The 12,774-nt window shown below is 55.2% G+C and overlaps 2 protein-coding genes across 2 annotated transcripts; one reads left to right on the forward strand and one right to left on the reverse strand.

Annotated features, from left to right (window-relative positions):
• Window positions 1-514: 514 nt before the first annotated feature.
• LOC131275527 (ral guanine nucleotide dissociation stimulator-like) lies at window positions 515-8,484 on the forward strand. Its single transcript, XM_058286208.2, has 11 exons — window positions 515-640; window positions 1,790-1,983; window positions 3,322-3,515; window positions 3,769-4,427; window positions 5,153-5,368; window positions 5,654-5,757; window positions 6,230-6,314; window positions 6,658-6,732; window positions 7,173-7,259; window positions 7,668-7,700; window positions 8,021-8,484. Exons 1-11 carry the CDS (start codon window positions 515-517, stop codon window positions 8,144-8,146), a joined length of 1,899 nt encoding a protein of 632 aa, XP_058142191.2. The 3' UTR covers window positions 8,147-8,484.
• Window positions 8,426-12,105, reverse strand: LOC131275686 (ral guanine nucleotide dissociation stimulator-like). Its single transcript, XM_058286751.2, has 4 exons — window positions 11,979-12,105; window positions 11,543-11,728; window positions 10,178-10,292; window positions 8,426-8,807 (listed from the first exon to the last, which is right to left on the reverse strand). Exons 2-4 carry the CDS (start codon window positions 11,693-11,695, stop codon window positions 8,632-8,634), a joined length of 444 nt encoding a protein of 147 aa, XP_058142734.1. The 5' UTR covers window positions 11,696-11,728; window positions 11,979-12,105; the 3' UTR covers window positions 8,426-8,631.
• Window positions 12,106-12,774: the final 669 nt, after the last annotated feature.

Consider the following 12,774-nt stretch of genomic DNA (forward strand, 5'->3'; position numbering starts at 1 on the left):
CCTCAACCAAAGTAGGAATGAGCCCTCTTCCAGTGGCTTTCGAAATTGGCTCAGGCCTCAGCCACAAAGCCCCAGGCCACTGATCAGGAGGTCCCCAAAGGTAACATGGGGTGACCTAGGAACAGCCAACTGAGCACCTGCCACTACTGAGCTCCTGCCTTGGCAGCCCCATGTCCCATCCACACCCAGTGTGGGGAGGCATAAGCAGGGGCCACGCTGGGAAGCAGCAGGCTGTCAGGGATGGGAACCCAGTAGGTCCTTCCCTGTCACCTGCCAGGCCATGGCTGGAAGGGTGGGAAGGTGTGTCTTGGGGGTGGCTCTCATGTGGACCAGTGTTAATCCTGAGCCCTGAACTGTCATCTCCTCTCCAATGGGGCTGCAGGGAAAGGGTGACCCCCATTTGGGCCTGACCTGGATCTAGGCTCCAAAGAAGTGCTGTATCCCCTGTGGTTTGGGGAAGGCCTCTGACTGACCCTCTTGTCTCACCTGCTGGGCACTGTGTTTGCAGAACTCCATGCAGATGGTGGGGGAACAGCTGGAGGAGGGGCTCGTCTACGCCGTCTATATAGAGAAGGTGCAGGTCCGTCGAGGCCGTGGCCAGGGCCAGCGCTGGTACCAGGTGGGAGTAGGGATCAATGGGGTATGAAACAGCAGGGCGGGGGGGTCCCCAGAGCCTATCTCCCATCTGGCATTCCCCACTTTCTCTCCCAGGGCTTTCTCCCCTGATGTGCCCAATAGCCCACTTCCCAAGGAACCTGGGGCCCCCCAACCCTCCACCACACTGCCATTCCATGGACCAGGGGGAGGTCACCTCAAAAGTTTAAGAACCTCAGAAAGGAGGCCTTAGCAGGGATTTCCCTGCAGGGTGGGCTGCAGGGTGGGCCCACGTCAGATCTGTGTGCATTCAGCTGCTCTATTTCTGTTTCCACTCCTTGGCCCCATGTCCCCGGGCAGCAGTCTTCATGACTGTCCTCCCACACCTGCCCCAAGCCACACAGCTCCTCTCCTTAGGAGGGTTCTTGCCATCTCCCATGACCATCCTCTTGCCCTTCTCAGGTCAGGAGCTGAGGCCTGACTTGGCTGCCAATATTCCAGAAGCGAGGAGGCTTAGAGCAGCGGTTTGGCCTTCAGTGCTGCTGGACCTGGAACATTCCTTTCCTTTTCCCCTTTCAGCACTGGTGCCCTGTGCACCAACCATGGGTCCTAAGCAATATTCCCTCCCCCCACCCCGGTAGAGGCTCTTTGGAATGGGCGGGGTGGGTAGAGGACACACAGACAGCCCTTTCACCAGCAAGCGACAAAGGAACTGCCTAAGGCTGGAGCAGTTCCATCACCACTGGCTGTCTCTGTGGGTGGCAGCATCCCTGCAGCCCATATGGAATTGTCTCTTTGCATTTTCCTTTAGTTTCCTGGTCTTAGTTCTGGGTGGCAAATGGCATCATGTTGTGGCTTTGGCCCCATGAGCTGTGGAGGAAGTCGTTTACTGACCAGGTGGGTCTGCCGGACCGTGAGGTGTCAGTTCAGCTCCTCGGCCCTGCAGTGGGGTTCCTCCCCCCAGGGACACCCAGGCCCTTGTCCTTTGCCAGGTCTGGAGTCTCACCTTTCAATTACCTCCTCACCTGCAAATCAAAAGGAGGCCGAGGACCTTTCTCTGCTGGAGGCATGCATGTGACCCTGGCCTCAAGGCGCTGAGGGCTTGGATACAGCAGGACTGCCCAGAGCCCCAGCCCCACCCGGGGGTCCCCCGAGCTCTGCCCCTCAGCACATGTGACTCTTCTTCCCACCCTAGAGGATGAATGTCTGGGCCCGCTCGAGGGAGGAGCACCGCATGGTGCGCATGGTCAAGGCAGGCCCGTGGGAGAACCTGGCCGAGCACCTGGTGCCCGCCTTCCAGGAGGGGGACCTTGTCTTTGTCAAGACCTTCCTGGGGACATACCGCATGTTCACCACCACCGAGCAGGTCCTGCACCTCTTGTTCAGAAGGTGAGTGCCCGCCCCGTCCCTGCTGCCTTGACTGCTCTGCCACCAACTTGTGTCTCAGAACTGTCATTTCACCCACCGGCCTCAGTTTCCTCCTTGGGCAGGAGGGGGGTCAGGGTACCTACCTGGAGGGTTGATTGTAAGGACTAAGAGGGAGGATGCATGGAAAGTGCTTCCCTGAGCCTGGCTCCCTGGGCAGGGAGGCTGGCGGGGCAGGGTTGTTCCTTAACAGGATTTTCCTCCTCCCAGTGAAGAGGCTCCCGGGCTCCCCCCCTTACTGACCCCGAGTTTCCTCTTTACTCAGGGAGTTTGAGGTCCCTTTTGGCCCTCTGACCTTGGTGGGTAAGAGGAGCGACCAGTGTATCCTGTCAGAGGGGTCCAGGCCCACCCTATGCCTGAGAAGGTGCCACTTAGGGCACTTCTTCATCAAGTATATACATCAAGTGTCTACTAGGTACAGGCACTTCCTTAGGCAGCTTCACGCAGTGAACAAAGCCAGCCAAAGTCCCTGCCCTTCTGGGTTCCATTGGAGTTGGGGCTGCAGGCTGCAACAGGTGTCACCTTAAGCAGGGGTACTCTCAAAGAGAGTCAGCCGTGACATGCCCACGTCTCCCCTAGATATGGACGGAGCCTCCGTGGCAGAGACAGGCAAGGAGGAGGCCTGGAAATGAGGAAGTGAGTGCACTTGGGGGAGGGGGAGGGGCTCTCCTCTCCAGAGACCAGTGTTGGAGTTTGGGGGACAGGTGGTAGGGAAGGACTGGGCAGAACACAAAGCCCCACCCATCTTATGAGCTCCCTTGAGAGTAGAGTCCAGAGGGCTTTCCCCTCCACTTGGAAAGGCGTCAAGGGAAGCTGTGGGTGGGGTTCTGGGGCACTGGGCAGAGGACACTTGACCAGCACAGCCCAATCACACCCCAGGAGCCCAAACACCACCTTGTGCAGACCCACAACAGGAGGTGGTGAGCAGCCAGCTCCAAAGCTGCCCTGACCTCACTCCTGTCTGCCTGCATGGATGGCAGGGTGGCTGCACTGCTGACGTTTGGGAGGGCAGTGTCAGTGGGAAGAAGAGACACACACGATGCATGGCAGAGGATGAGGCAGCTGTGCAGGGCAGAAGTTGCTTGGGGGGAGGGCCACGAGGGCCCAGGGGAGGAGGACAGATCTTCTTCCCTTATCCCTGACATACTGAAGAAGCTCCCACTGTGTGTCCATGCCCGGCTATGGAGAGAGCAGTCAAAACCTCTCCTGTCCTTATGGACCTGATTTTCCAATGGGAGGGTCCCTGGGGCAGCGTGGAAGGAAAGGCCCATGTCTGACTCTGCTGCCCCCTCCTGTCCTCAGCACCGTCTCCTCGCTGCTGGGCACCTGGATGGACCAGTATGCTGAGGATTTCACACAACCTCCAGGCTTGCCCTGCCTCAAGCTGCTGGTGGGCTACGCCCAGGTGTATCTTCCTGGCTCTACCCTGGAGTGCCGAGCCATAGCTCTACTGTCACGGAGGAACCATCTGGAGTCCATTGAGGCAGAGCCAAAGGGTGAGGGCGCCTCAGCATGGGAGCATGTGAGCTTGTGGGGTGAGGACCAGGACTGGACCCATAGGCAGGGACTACCAGGGGTTGCCACCAGGTCAGGAACAAAGAGAAGCCCCAGAGAAGTCACCTGGAGACTGATGTCTGGGAAGAGTTTTGGGGGCTGGATCTTCCCCAGAAGGTAGTGGGAGCTTCAAGTGGGAGCTTAAAGACACTTACCTTGGTTTGGAACTTACCTCTTCTGCATCTCCTTTGTCAGCCCCAGAGCAGCAAATGCCTCCAGGACAACATCCACTGCCAGTTCCACCACCTGTGGCAGTCACAGGGGCACTTCCAGAGCCTGAAGAAGCTACATCTCCACCTCTGCTGCCAGCTCCTGAGTTTGTCCCAGTGCTTGGACAACAAATAGAGCCTGAAGCATTAGGTGATGTAGCACCAGCTCCGGAGCTGAAGGTGGCTCTAGCACCACCACCACTTCTACCCACAGTGCTAGGGCCTGTGACACCTGTGGAGGTACCATCAATGCCGACTCTGATGGTAGAGACAGCTCCTTCCTCAGATGTTGCACCTGCAGCCATGCTGGAAGAAGTCACATCACCATCTCTATCACCAGTTCCTGAACTGGAGGCACTCCCACCACCACCTCCAGTGTCACCTACACATTTCAAGTCAGTGCCCTTTATGGAACCACAGCCTCTTAACTTGCCTTCAGCAACAATGGCTCTTGAGGGGGAGGCAAGTCTGGCACCACCACCAGAGCCAGTGCCAAGGCTCGACCCAGCACTGGGGCAGGCCACAACCCCAGAACCTTCCTGCACTTGTACTTTGCCTTTGGAAATCAGGCTGAGTGAGGAGAATGCTAACCTCCTGGCTTTCCCTCCGGAGCTGGTGGCACAGCAGCTGACCCGAATGGATGTGGTGAGCAGCTGGACATGATAGGGTGGGGCTGGGAGGCTCTTCCCTCTGGGAACTGCTGCTCACCTTACCACCCCCTGAATCAGAATCTTAGGATCTGGGTTCAAACACTGGCTCCACTCCCAGAATTTCAACCTGGGCAAGTTTACTACTCTGTAAGCCCATGCTTCACTCCTCTGGAGAGTAGATATTGGACAGTAACCATCTCTGCCTCATGCACTGACTGGGAACATGACATGAGAGCAAAGAAATAGAAAGCCTGAGGGGGCTTCATCATGGAGGCCTGAAGGAGCTCACTGTGGTGCAGCCAACCCCATGGGGTCCCGCATAGTGCTGGTGCTCTCCATCACATTGACACTAGATAGGCCCTTATGTGTACTGGACCCTTAGGCAGGGACCCAGAGGCTTGGGTCCCCACAGGGACCATGCACCTGACCACATGGCATCCGAGGATGCATTATAATGAGGGTTGATGGTGCTACCTGGGCCTGTGGAAGTCTGAGGCACCTTGGGGGCTGGGGGCTGTGAGATGGACTTGAAAATGGAGCTCTCTCCCCTGCAGGCCTTGGGGCTGAGGACTCTAGAGTGCTCGGTCCCGTCAGGGAACAATGAACACACCCTGTCCTCAGCCTGCCAAGCCCCACCTGAGACCACTGGACCCTGGCCTAGGTCAGGAGGGCCTAGGGCATCTGAGCTTGGCATGGTTCCTGACATCCCCTCCTCCCCAGGATCTCTTCAAGAAGGTGGTGCCCTATCACTGCCTGGGCTCCATCTGGTCCCAGCGTAACAAAAAATGCAAAGAAGAAATTGCGCCCACCGTCCATGCCACCATCACCCATTTCAACCGGGTGATAAACTGCGTCATGTCCACCTGCGTCGGGAACCAGAGCATGAAGGACCCAGCCAGGGCCAGGGTGGTGGAGCACTGGATCGAGGTGGCCAGGGTATGTTCAGGGGGCTCTCTCTGGTGTCCTGAAACCCCACTTTATACTTATTGGCTCTCAGGACCACAGGCCCTCCCAGCCTGGAGCACAGTCCTGCACTATCCTCCCTTCCCAACAAGGCTACCTCTTCAGGACGGCTGTGGGTGTCACTCTGTGTCCATGACGTGCCTCAGGGCCTCTGTCAGTGTCTCTCTCATCCTGGGAGTGGATATCAGCTGTGGGAGCTGAAGCTGGAGCAGGGGGACACTCACATCCACTCTAATGGTGTATCTTTCTCCCTCCCAGGAGTGCCGAATCCTCCATAACCAATCGTCCTTCTATGCCATCATCTCTGGTCTCCAGAGCTATCCACTCCTCTGTCTATTGAAGACATGGGAGGAAGTTTCCAGGTGGGCAGGCCTCTCTCTAGGGGACATAAGATTGGGCCAGGGACCTGGGGAAATCGCCACTTAGGGAGTCTGGGAGGCAGCAGCTCCTGGGTAGGGCCAGGCAGATTGTAGCTCTGGGTCTCCATATCACCTGAGGTGAGCTGTTTTGCCTCAACACCGCTTCCCTCCTCCATCCCTTATGGAGTGGAGCCAAATGGGAGCATGTTAAGTGTTAGCTTCTCAGCAACACACTCTGTCCAAATGAAAAAAGCATGTGCAAAAAGAGCTGCTGATAGAAAGGGATGGGAGTCCCTGCTGTGCACACATGAGAGCTCAGCTCACTAGTCCACACTGTCCTGCAGTGCTCAGATTTACCCAGTTTCAACACCACCTAGCCAGGCAGTCCGGGTCCCAAGCAGCTAAAAGAAGGTGGTTCAGCCCTTACTCCCTCCCTCCCACTCCAACCTTTTCCTTCCTTCTTGCCCTCCCCCAGGGACAGCTTCTGCCTCTTTCTGACTCTGTCAGAGATTTACTGGAAGGAGCACAACCTCTCCCATGGCAGTGAGCTGATCATCAAGGTAAAGGGGAGGCTGGGGTCAGGGCTCAGGCGGTGGGGTGGTTAGTTTTTCACTGACAGTTTCTGTGAAAACAGCCAGCCTGGCCTATTCTGGACGAAGATGAAGAAGGATGTTTGGCTCATGGGCAGGGAGAGGGGATCATTGTAGGGCTCAGTGCTGTGTCCTCACAGCAGGGATGAAAAAATGGGCTCAAGAGAGCAGTCCGCATGCACAAGGTCATGCTGGGGACATTGTGCACGTGGTAGCTGCAGATTTCCCGCAGTCCACTATTCCCAGGTGCTCAAGACCCACGGGACAATGGGTGAGGGGGAGGGCCTCACTACCTCATTCTCCACCCTGGCAGAGGTCCATCTCTAAATTCTCCACCCTGGAGGCAAATCCCCAAATAGTCCAGAGGCAGCACCAGCAGCAAGAGAGGGTGAGTGTGCCTGTGGCCAAAGGAGTTGGGGTGAGGTGGCCTCCAAATCAGGATGGGGGCCCTTCTCAAGCCTGTCCCTCCAGTCCACTGAGCCTGGAAAGCCTCCCTTCAATGTCCCTTCTCCTGGCCTTAGGACGGTGAGCTGTGGGAATCCTGGGGTTCTCCTTGCAGCCAGTCAGAGCAAGAACCTTGAGGAGCTGGCTCAGGGTGGCTGCAGTAGGGGAGGGGTACACATGGTTACTGAAGAAAAGTCAGTCCTGGGAGGTGGCTGCAGAGAAATTTGGGGTCTTTGGAGGCTTTAAGGGGAACTTAAGGGTTACAGCAAAGTGTCCTAGAGGAAGGCTGGGTGGTCCCTGAGTCTGAGACTGAGGAGTTTCCCACGTGGTGTCTTGGGGGCACCTGAGAGCCTGTGCTCATCCCCACCCTATCCAATGCCACAGGGTGACATCCAAGGTGTGGTCCCATGCCTGAGAACTTTCCTCACACAATTTTTGCTTTTGGAGTATGCCATGCCAGAGTATCTGGATGTGAGTTGTTCGGGGGCCAGGGTAGGGTGGGAAAGGGGCCCTGAGGCTTGGGTGGACAGGTCCTTCTGTGAGCCCTGAGCTCTCAGCAGTGAGCACATCATGTCTCCTGGGAGCCTCACAGATGCCCTGGGAGCTGGGGTGCCATGAACTTCTTACAGAAGAGTAGATGGAGGCTGATCCAAGGGGCCTTCTCTCCATTGGTTCATCACAACTTGGACTGGAAGGTCTCTGTCACCACTCCCAGTCCCCACTAAAGGAAGCGAGGGGCTTGCCTGAGTCCATCTGTGGTCTGGGCTGCCCAGTGCATGTTGAACCTGCAGTAGTAAAGCATGACAGGGGCAGAGGGGCAATGGGCTTGGCAATGGCTAGGAGCCCCTTTATGATGAATGCAAATTCTCTGCCTTCCAGGGAAGGAAGATCAATTTTGAAAAAAAAAGGAAGGTGAGTAGCTGTGGCCATCACTACAGGGGTGGGGCTGGGGTGGGGTCAGGGTGATAAACAGAGACCCTCCTGGGCAGGACCCCCCAGGGCTGCTCATAGCTTCCTCTGAAATTGAGGGGGATAGTGGGTGGGGTTGTGCATGGGATGAAGAACAACTTCTAGGAGGATGAGCTGTGTGAAGTCAGCCCTGAGGGCAGGCAGAGCCTGGAAGGGAGTGAAGAGGTGAGGGATCCACAGGACTAAATCCAGCCCCTGGACCCCGTCCCACCCAGCAAGCCCACCCAGGTTTTGATGATACATCTTCCTTTCCTTGGCTCCAGGAATACCAGATGGTGGAGGAGCTCCAGCAGCTCCAGGCGGGCTGCTGCTATGAGGCCCTTGTGCCACATGAATCATTTGGAGCCTGGTTTGCGGCCATGGAGCAGCTCAGTGAGAAGGACCAGTGAGGCCAGGACAGAATCAGGCCATAGTAGGAGCGGGATGGTCCTGGTGGCTCCTGGGTCACCATAAGACCCTGCAGTTGGCTCCTTTCATGTTTTGAAAACCTGTCCTGTGGGTTTGGGTCCATTCCTTGCTCTCCAGGATGCAAGAATTGTCAGGGACCTCTCATGCATTTCCTGTCCAAGACCTGGACTCACACAACCTCCCAGTTGCCCTCTTCTCTTTCCATGTAAAATAGCATTTAGAGACCAAAATCTACACATGAGAGGAGAATTTTGCTACCAGATTTTCTTTACTTACAGGCCTGTTCAATAAAGAGAGCTAGAAGCTCTTTTTTATTCATCGAGAAAGTGGATTATTTCAGACATAGATCAGGGACATATCAGGGAAGTGCCTGCCTGGCCTGGCCCACTGAGGTTGGGGTGAGCAAAACTACTTGGCCAGGCAGACCTGGGAAGGGGGACCCTGAGCTGGCAGGCATCAGGGCCATTTAGAATTTCCCCTTTTGGAACTTGGGTCCTTTCTGCATACTCCCCAGAAGGGCTGAGATAGCTCTGTTCTTCACCTTGGCATCCACAGGTGTGTTTTGCTTCAGGAGAAGAAGATGGTGATGGGCTGAGGGATCCATAGTGTAGTAAACTTTTGCACTGTGCGGGATCTGCAGCACTGGGGGGTGGGACAGAAGGGGGGTCAGCTGTGCCCTGGAGGACCCCAGGACACCCCAACACTTGTGCTCACATGAGAGAAGGCCCCAGCCAGGGACCTCAATTCCCTATTCCAACTCCAGGACCATAAAGGAGCCCTGGGAGTGACACCTGCCTGAAGGAAAGACTCTGCAGAGGTGCAGCTAACAATGAAGGACACTTATTTAAAGAGTGACTCTGACTCCTAACTGCCATCCTCAGAATGGAGCTGCCATGAGGTCATGTACTCTCACCACCATACCCTGCCAGCTTCACTGCTCAGGATCTAGGGGCTGAAATTGACTTTCTAGAACCCAGTGCACATACACCAAATCCAGCACTACCCAGGACAAGACCACTAAGGCCCAGCAAAGACCACCTGAGCCAGGCCTTCTGAGTGGGATCCTAAAGTATTTCTACTTTGACCCTATTTTCCAACTGTCTTTGTGGCCTAGAACAAGCTAGAAAGAAACACCAGACTGGAGTTCCTGCTCTGGCTTCAGTGACATGGTGACTCATCTCCTTTCTTAGTTGCTCCAGTCCTCAGTCTTCCTGTTCTGTAGGACAGGTCCTTCTGCCCTATTTCACACCTCCCAGCTGCAGTTTCTCATTTGAAAGATGGGAGAGGATTTTGAACCTCCGTCTAGGAAAGGTGGGAGTTATTTTACTTTGCCTGGGTTAATGGCTGGGGGAGGAGGATCAGCTCACTGAGAATAAGTTACCCTTACTGTGCACAGGCATGCTATGTGTGCATTCAGTGCTGAATTTTCTCTCCCCTATGGGGATAAGGAGCAGGCCCAAGAGTGTGATTAACTGATCTAAGAGCTGAGAGTCAGGAAGTCTGGCTCTGGGTCAGTGCTATTCTGGATTCTTTCACTTCCCCACTTCCTAGAATACTGAGGGGGCTCCCTCAAGCCTCCAAAGGGGATCGAGGAGACTTTGTCTAGTTTTCACTATCATAACAAGATGGTCTGTGCATATTTGGCACTTGTGTCCATCAGTCATGGTGCTTTTGGAGGTGCAGTATCACAGAACACCCTTCAAGTTGAGCCCCTCTTATTCACCATCTTGTGAAAAGCCCTTTCTTTGGGAACCTCAATGGTGTTAGCTTTGATCTAAGTTCCCAATGCCTGGGTCTCATCCAGGGAAGGGTACACAAGGGAGATAGAGCAGATAGGGAGAAGGTGCTGTGGGCCCTGTGGGCTGCCATCGGCACCTTGTTTTTGGACAGGGTGCCTTTTCACCCTGCTGTCAGGTATACTGGAACCAGTGGGCCTCGGATCTTTAGGCTGTGGACAGGGCTCACGCCTACCCCCTCCAACACCACCCTCTCCAACACTCCTCCTGACTTACTTCGATTGTCTGATATGATTTGCACCAGCTTGTAGTCTTCTGGCTTGTCTTGATGCAGGCTGTGTTCTTCCAGGGCCTTGCTGATCCCGGCTAGAGCCCTATCTTGGCTGGTCACCTGTGGTGGATCAGGGACAGACTCTCAGGGCCTGAGTCCTAGAGCCTGATCCCTCACAGTGCAGCTGCCAGAAATCCTATGAGCCAAGTCTATTCAGGGCGGGGTCTATAGGGGCCATATGCTCTTCCCATGGACCCACAAGAGATCACGGAATGAGGCCAAGAACTCAGGGGCCAAAGAGTGACCATGCAACAGACTGTGGGAACTGAGGAGTGAAATCTGACCCTCACGCTCTCACTTCCTGCCTCCCAATCCTGGGAGATGGTGTTCCCCTGCCCTGCCCCTGACCCTCCAGGACCCCTCCAGGTAGCAGTGAACACCCAGGAAATAGCACACATCCAGTGTGAGCCCAAATGTCAGAGAGGAGGAGAGGCTGAATGATATGCTACAGGTCAGCAGGACTGCCCTGGGCTCCAGGATGCAATTGTGGTCAGCAAGGTCTAGAATGCAGTTACCTTGACATGAGGGCCAATCTGGAGACAGGATCAGGACATGGGTCAGACAAGTGAGAGCTTAGTGAAACTACCCCTGCTCCTGGCCACAAGAGAGGAGCACCCAGGGTGGTTATGGAACAAGGCTCCTAGGCCCAGTCTCTGTGCAGGGGGCCAGGCATGGCTCCATATGCACATCCCATCCAGCATCTACCGCTGCTCACACCTTCATGGCCACTGTCCTGGGGCAGACGCTGTTGTCCATGCTGGTCACAGCAGCAGCCCTAACTGGCTGGTATCTGCATGCATCAGCTCAACCTCCACTTTGAGGCCAAAAGTCACCTGCTATCCCTGTTCTCCTCTGACCCTTCAGTGGCTCTGTCTCCCCCCCAAGAGAAAGTCAAGCTCTGTCTAGCAGTCACAGGGCCTGATGTGACCCACACCTCTTTGGACCCACCTCTTCCCCTTGGTTCCTGTTCCTTCAGGCCCTGGGCTCCTGGCTGATCCAGGGGCTGCCCAACACATGTCTTCCTTGGGCCTGGTGGGCTGTCCCCTCCCTGATCCTCTCTGGGGCCACCTCAGCAAGCTCTTCCCAGGCTGTGCTCACTCCACGTGCCAGCCTCAGCCCCTATGTCCACTATCCTTAGCCCTGACTGCCATTGAACTCACACTCTTCCTGCCTCTGCAGGTGGTTGTCTGTCTTTCACCATCCACCAGGAAGTCTGCTCCATGAAGGCAGGGAGGGAACATGTCCTTCCTTATGTGTCAACTGCCTGAACCACTGAGGGGCCCCAGGGGATTTCCACATGCCCAGCTCACCAGGATACTCTTGTACTTGACGTTGTCCTCATACAGGCTGACACGGACAATGCAGCAGGGCCCCCCTTGCCATTTATAGAGCACGCGTGAGGAACCATGCATGTGGTTGGTCTGCATGGCCCTGGATTGGATGGAGGGAGATGAAGAAGGCATTCCTCCAGATGCTGATGTGACTACGGACGAGTTCTGTGATGGGGAATACAAAGATAAGCAGAAGGTCTGGGAGCTCAGGGCAGCCCTGGGCTGCTCTAGAAGCTCCTATCAGTTCTAGAAGTTCTTTAGCAGTCAACAATCATCAAGACCTTTGTGGATGGGGGTGGCAAACAGGCACAGGGAAGGGAGGGTGAGGGGAGGGCCAACACGGAGAGGAGGTGGGCATTCTCTTTAAATTCCTGGCCATCTTTGGAATCTGAGACATGGTCCAGGTGGATTTTACCTTAGAACTGGAGGCATCAGCTGTATGTATAGGACACGAGTCAGCTGCATCCCTGCTGCTGAAGCCTTGGCTCCACCTGTGCTGGACACTGGAGTGGATGGTGCTGACACCACTGGATTCAGGGACATGGTGGCTGGAAATGAGGGTCAGCTTACTTTGGGGCTTCCCCCAGGATGCAAACAAATCCCTACACAGCTCCCACTGCACCCTGCTAAATGCTCTGACTACCTCAGACATCATGCAGCATCATCCCATTTCACAGAATAGGAAACAGGCCCAGAGATGTGGCAACTTGCCCCAGTCACAGGGTTGTTTTGGTATAGAGCTGAGATCCTGTGGCTAAATCATCAGTCTTCCCAAGCCCATGCTTAGTCTGATGGTTCCCTGAGTCCAAAGACAACCCGCACTTAATGCCCAGGACAGGGAAATCACTTTTTGCTCTAAAGCTTGATGCTTTCCGGTAGGTGTTTGGCTTTGAATCTCTTACTGGCCAACTGGGATGGGGGCTCTAGCTCCTGAGACAGGTGCTAGCTACAGCACAGAGTGGCAGCTGTGAGCTTCCCAGAGCCACACCTCATGTATCCCTCCCAGTGCCCACACAGCAACTGTCATTTACATGCCCCAGATGTCTTCAGGTAAAGGTCTTATGGTCAAATCTGGAACATTTGGTATCATCATAGCCAGAAAACACCAACAACTCCAATGGCCATAAATGATGAAGGCTTACAGAGAATGTAGTTTATGCATCAAATGGGATATTCTCAGCCATAAGACATAATGAAGTAGAGATACATGC

Source organism: Dasypus novemcinctus, chromosome 23 (assembly GCF_030445035.2).
Source record: "Dasypus novemcinctus isolate mDasNov1 chromosome 23, mDasNov1.1.hap2, whole genome shotgun sequence".
NCBI classification, from domain to species: Eukaryota; Metazoa; Chordata; class Mammalia; order Cingulata; family Dasypodidae; genus Dasypus; species Dasypus novemcinctus.

Coding starts and splice junctions, on each gene's coding strand:
- LOC131275527 (XM_058286208.2), top strand. CDS start 515: ATGCAGATGGTGGGGGAACAGCTGGAGGAGGGGCTCGTCTACGCCGTC. Junction 5,758..6,229: donor ACATGGGAGGAAGTTTCCAG/GTGGGCAGGCCT, acceptor GCCCTCCCCCAG/GGACAGCTTCTGCCTCTTTC. Junction 6,733..7,172: donor AGCACCAGCAGCAAGAGAGG/GTGAGTGTGCCT, acceptor CCAATGCCACAG/GGTGACATCCAAGGTGTGGT.
- LOC131275686 (XM_058286751.2), bottom strand. CDS start 11,695: ATGCCTTCTTCATCTCCCTCCATCCAATCCAGGGCCATGCAGACCAAC. Junction 10,293..11,542: donor TCAAGTACAAGAGTATCCTG/GTGAGCTGGGCA, acceptor GATCCACCACAG/GTGACCAGCCAAGATAGGGC. Junction 8,808..10,177: donor AATCATATCAGACAATCGAA/GTAAGTCAGGAG, acceptor CCCACCCCCCAG/TGCTGCAGATCCCGCACAGT.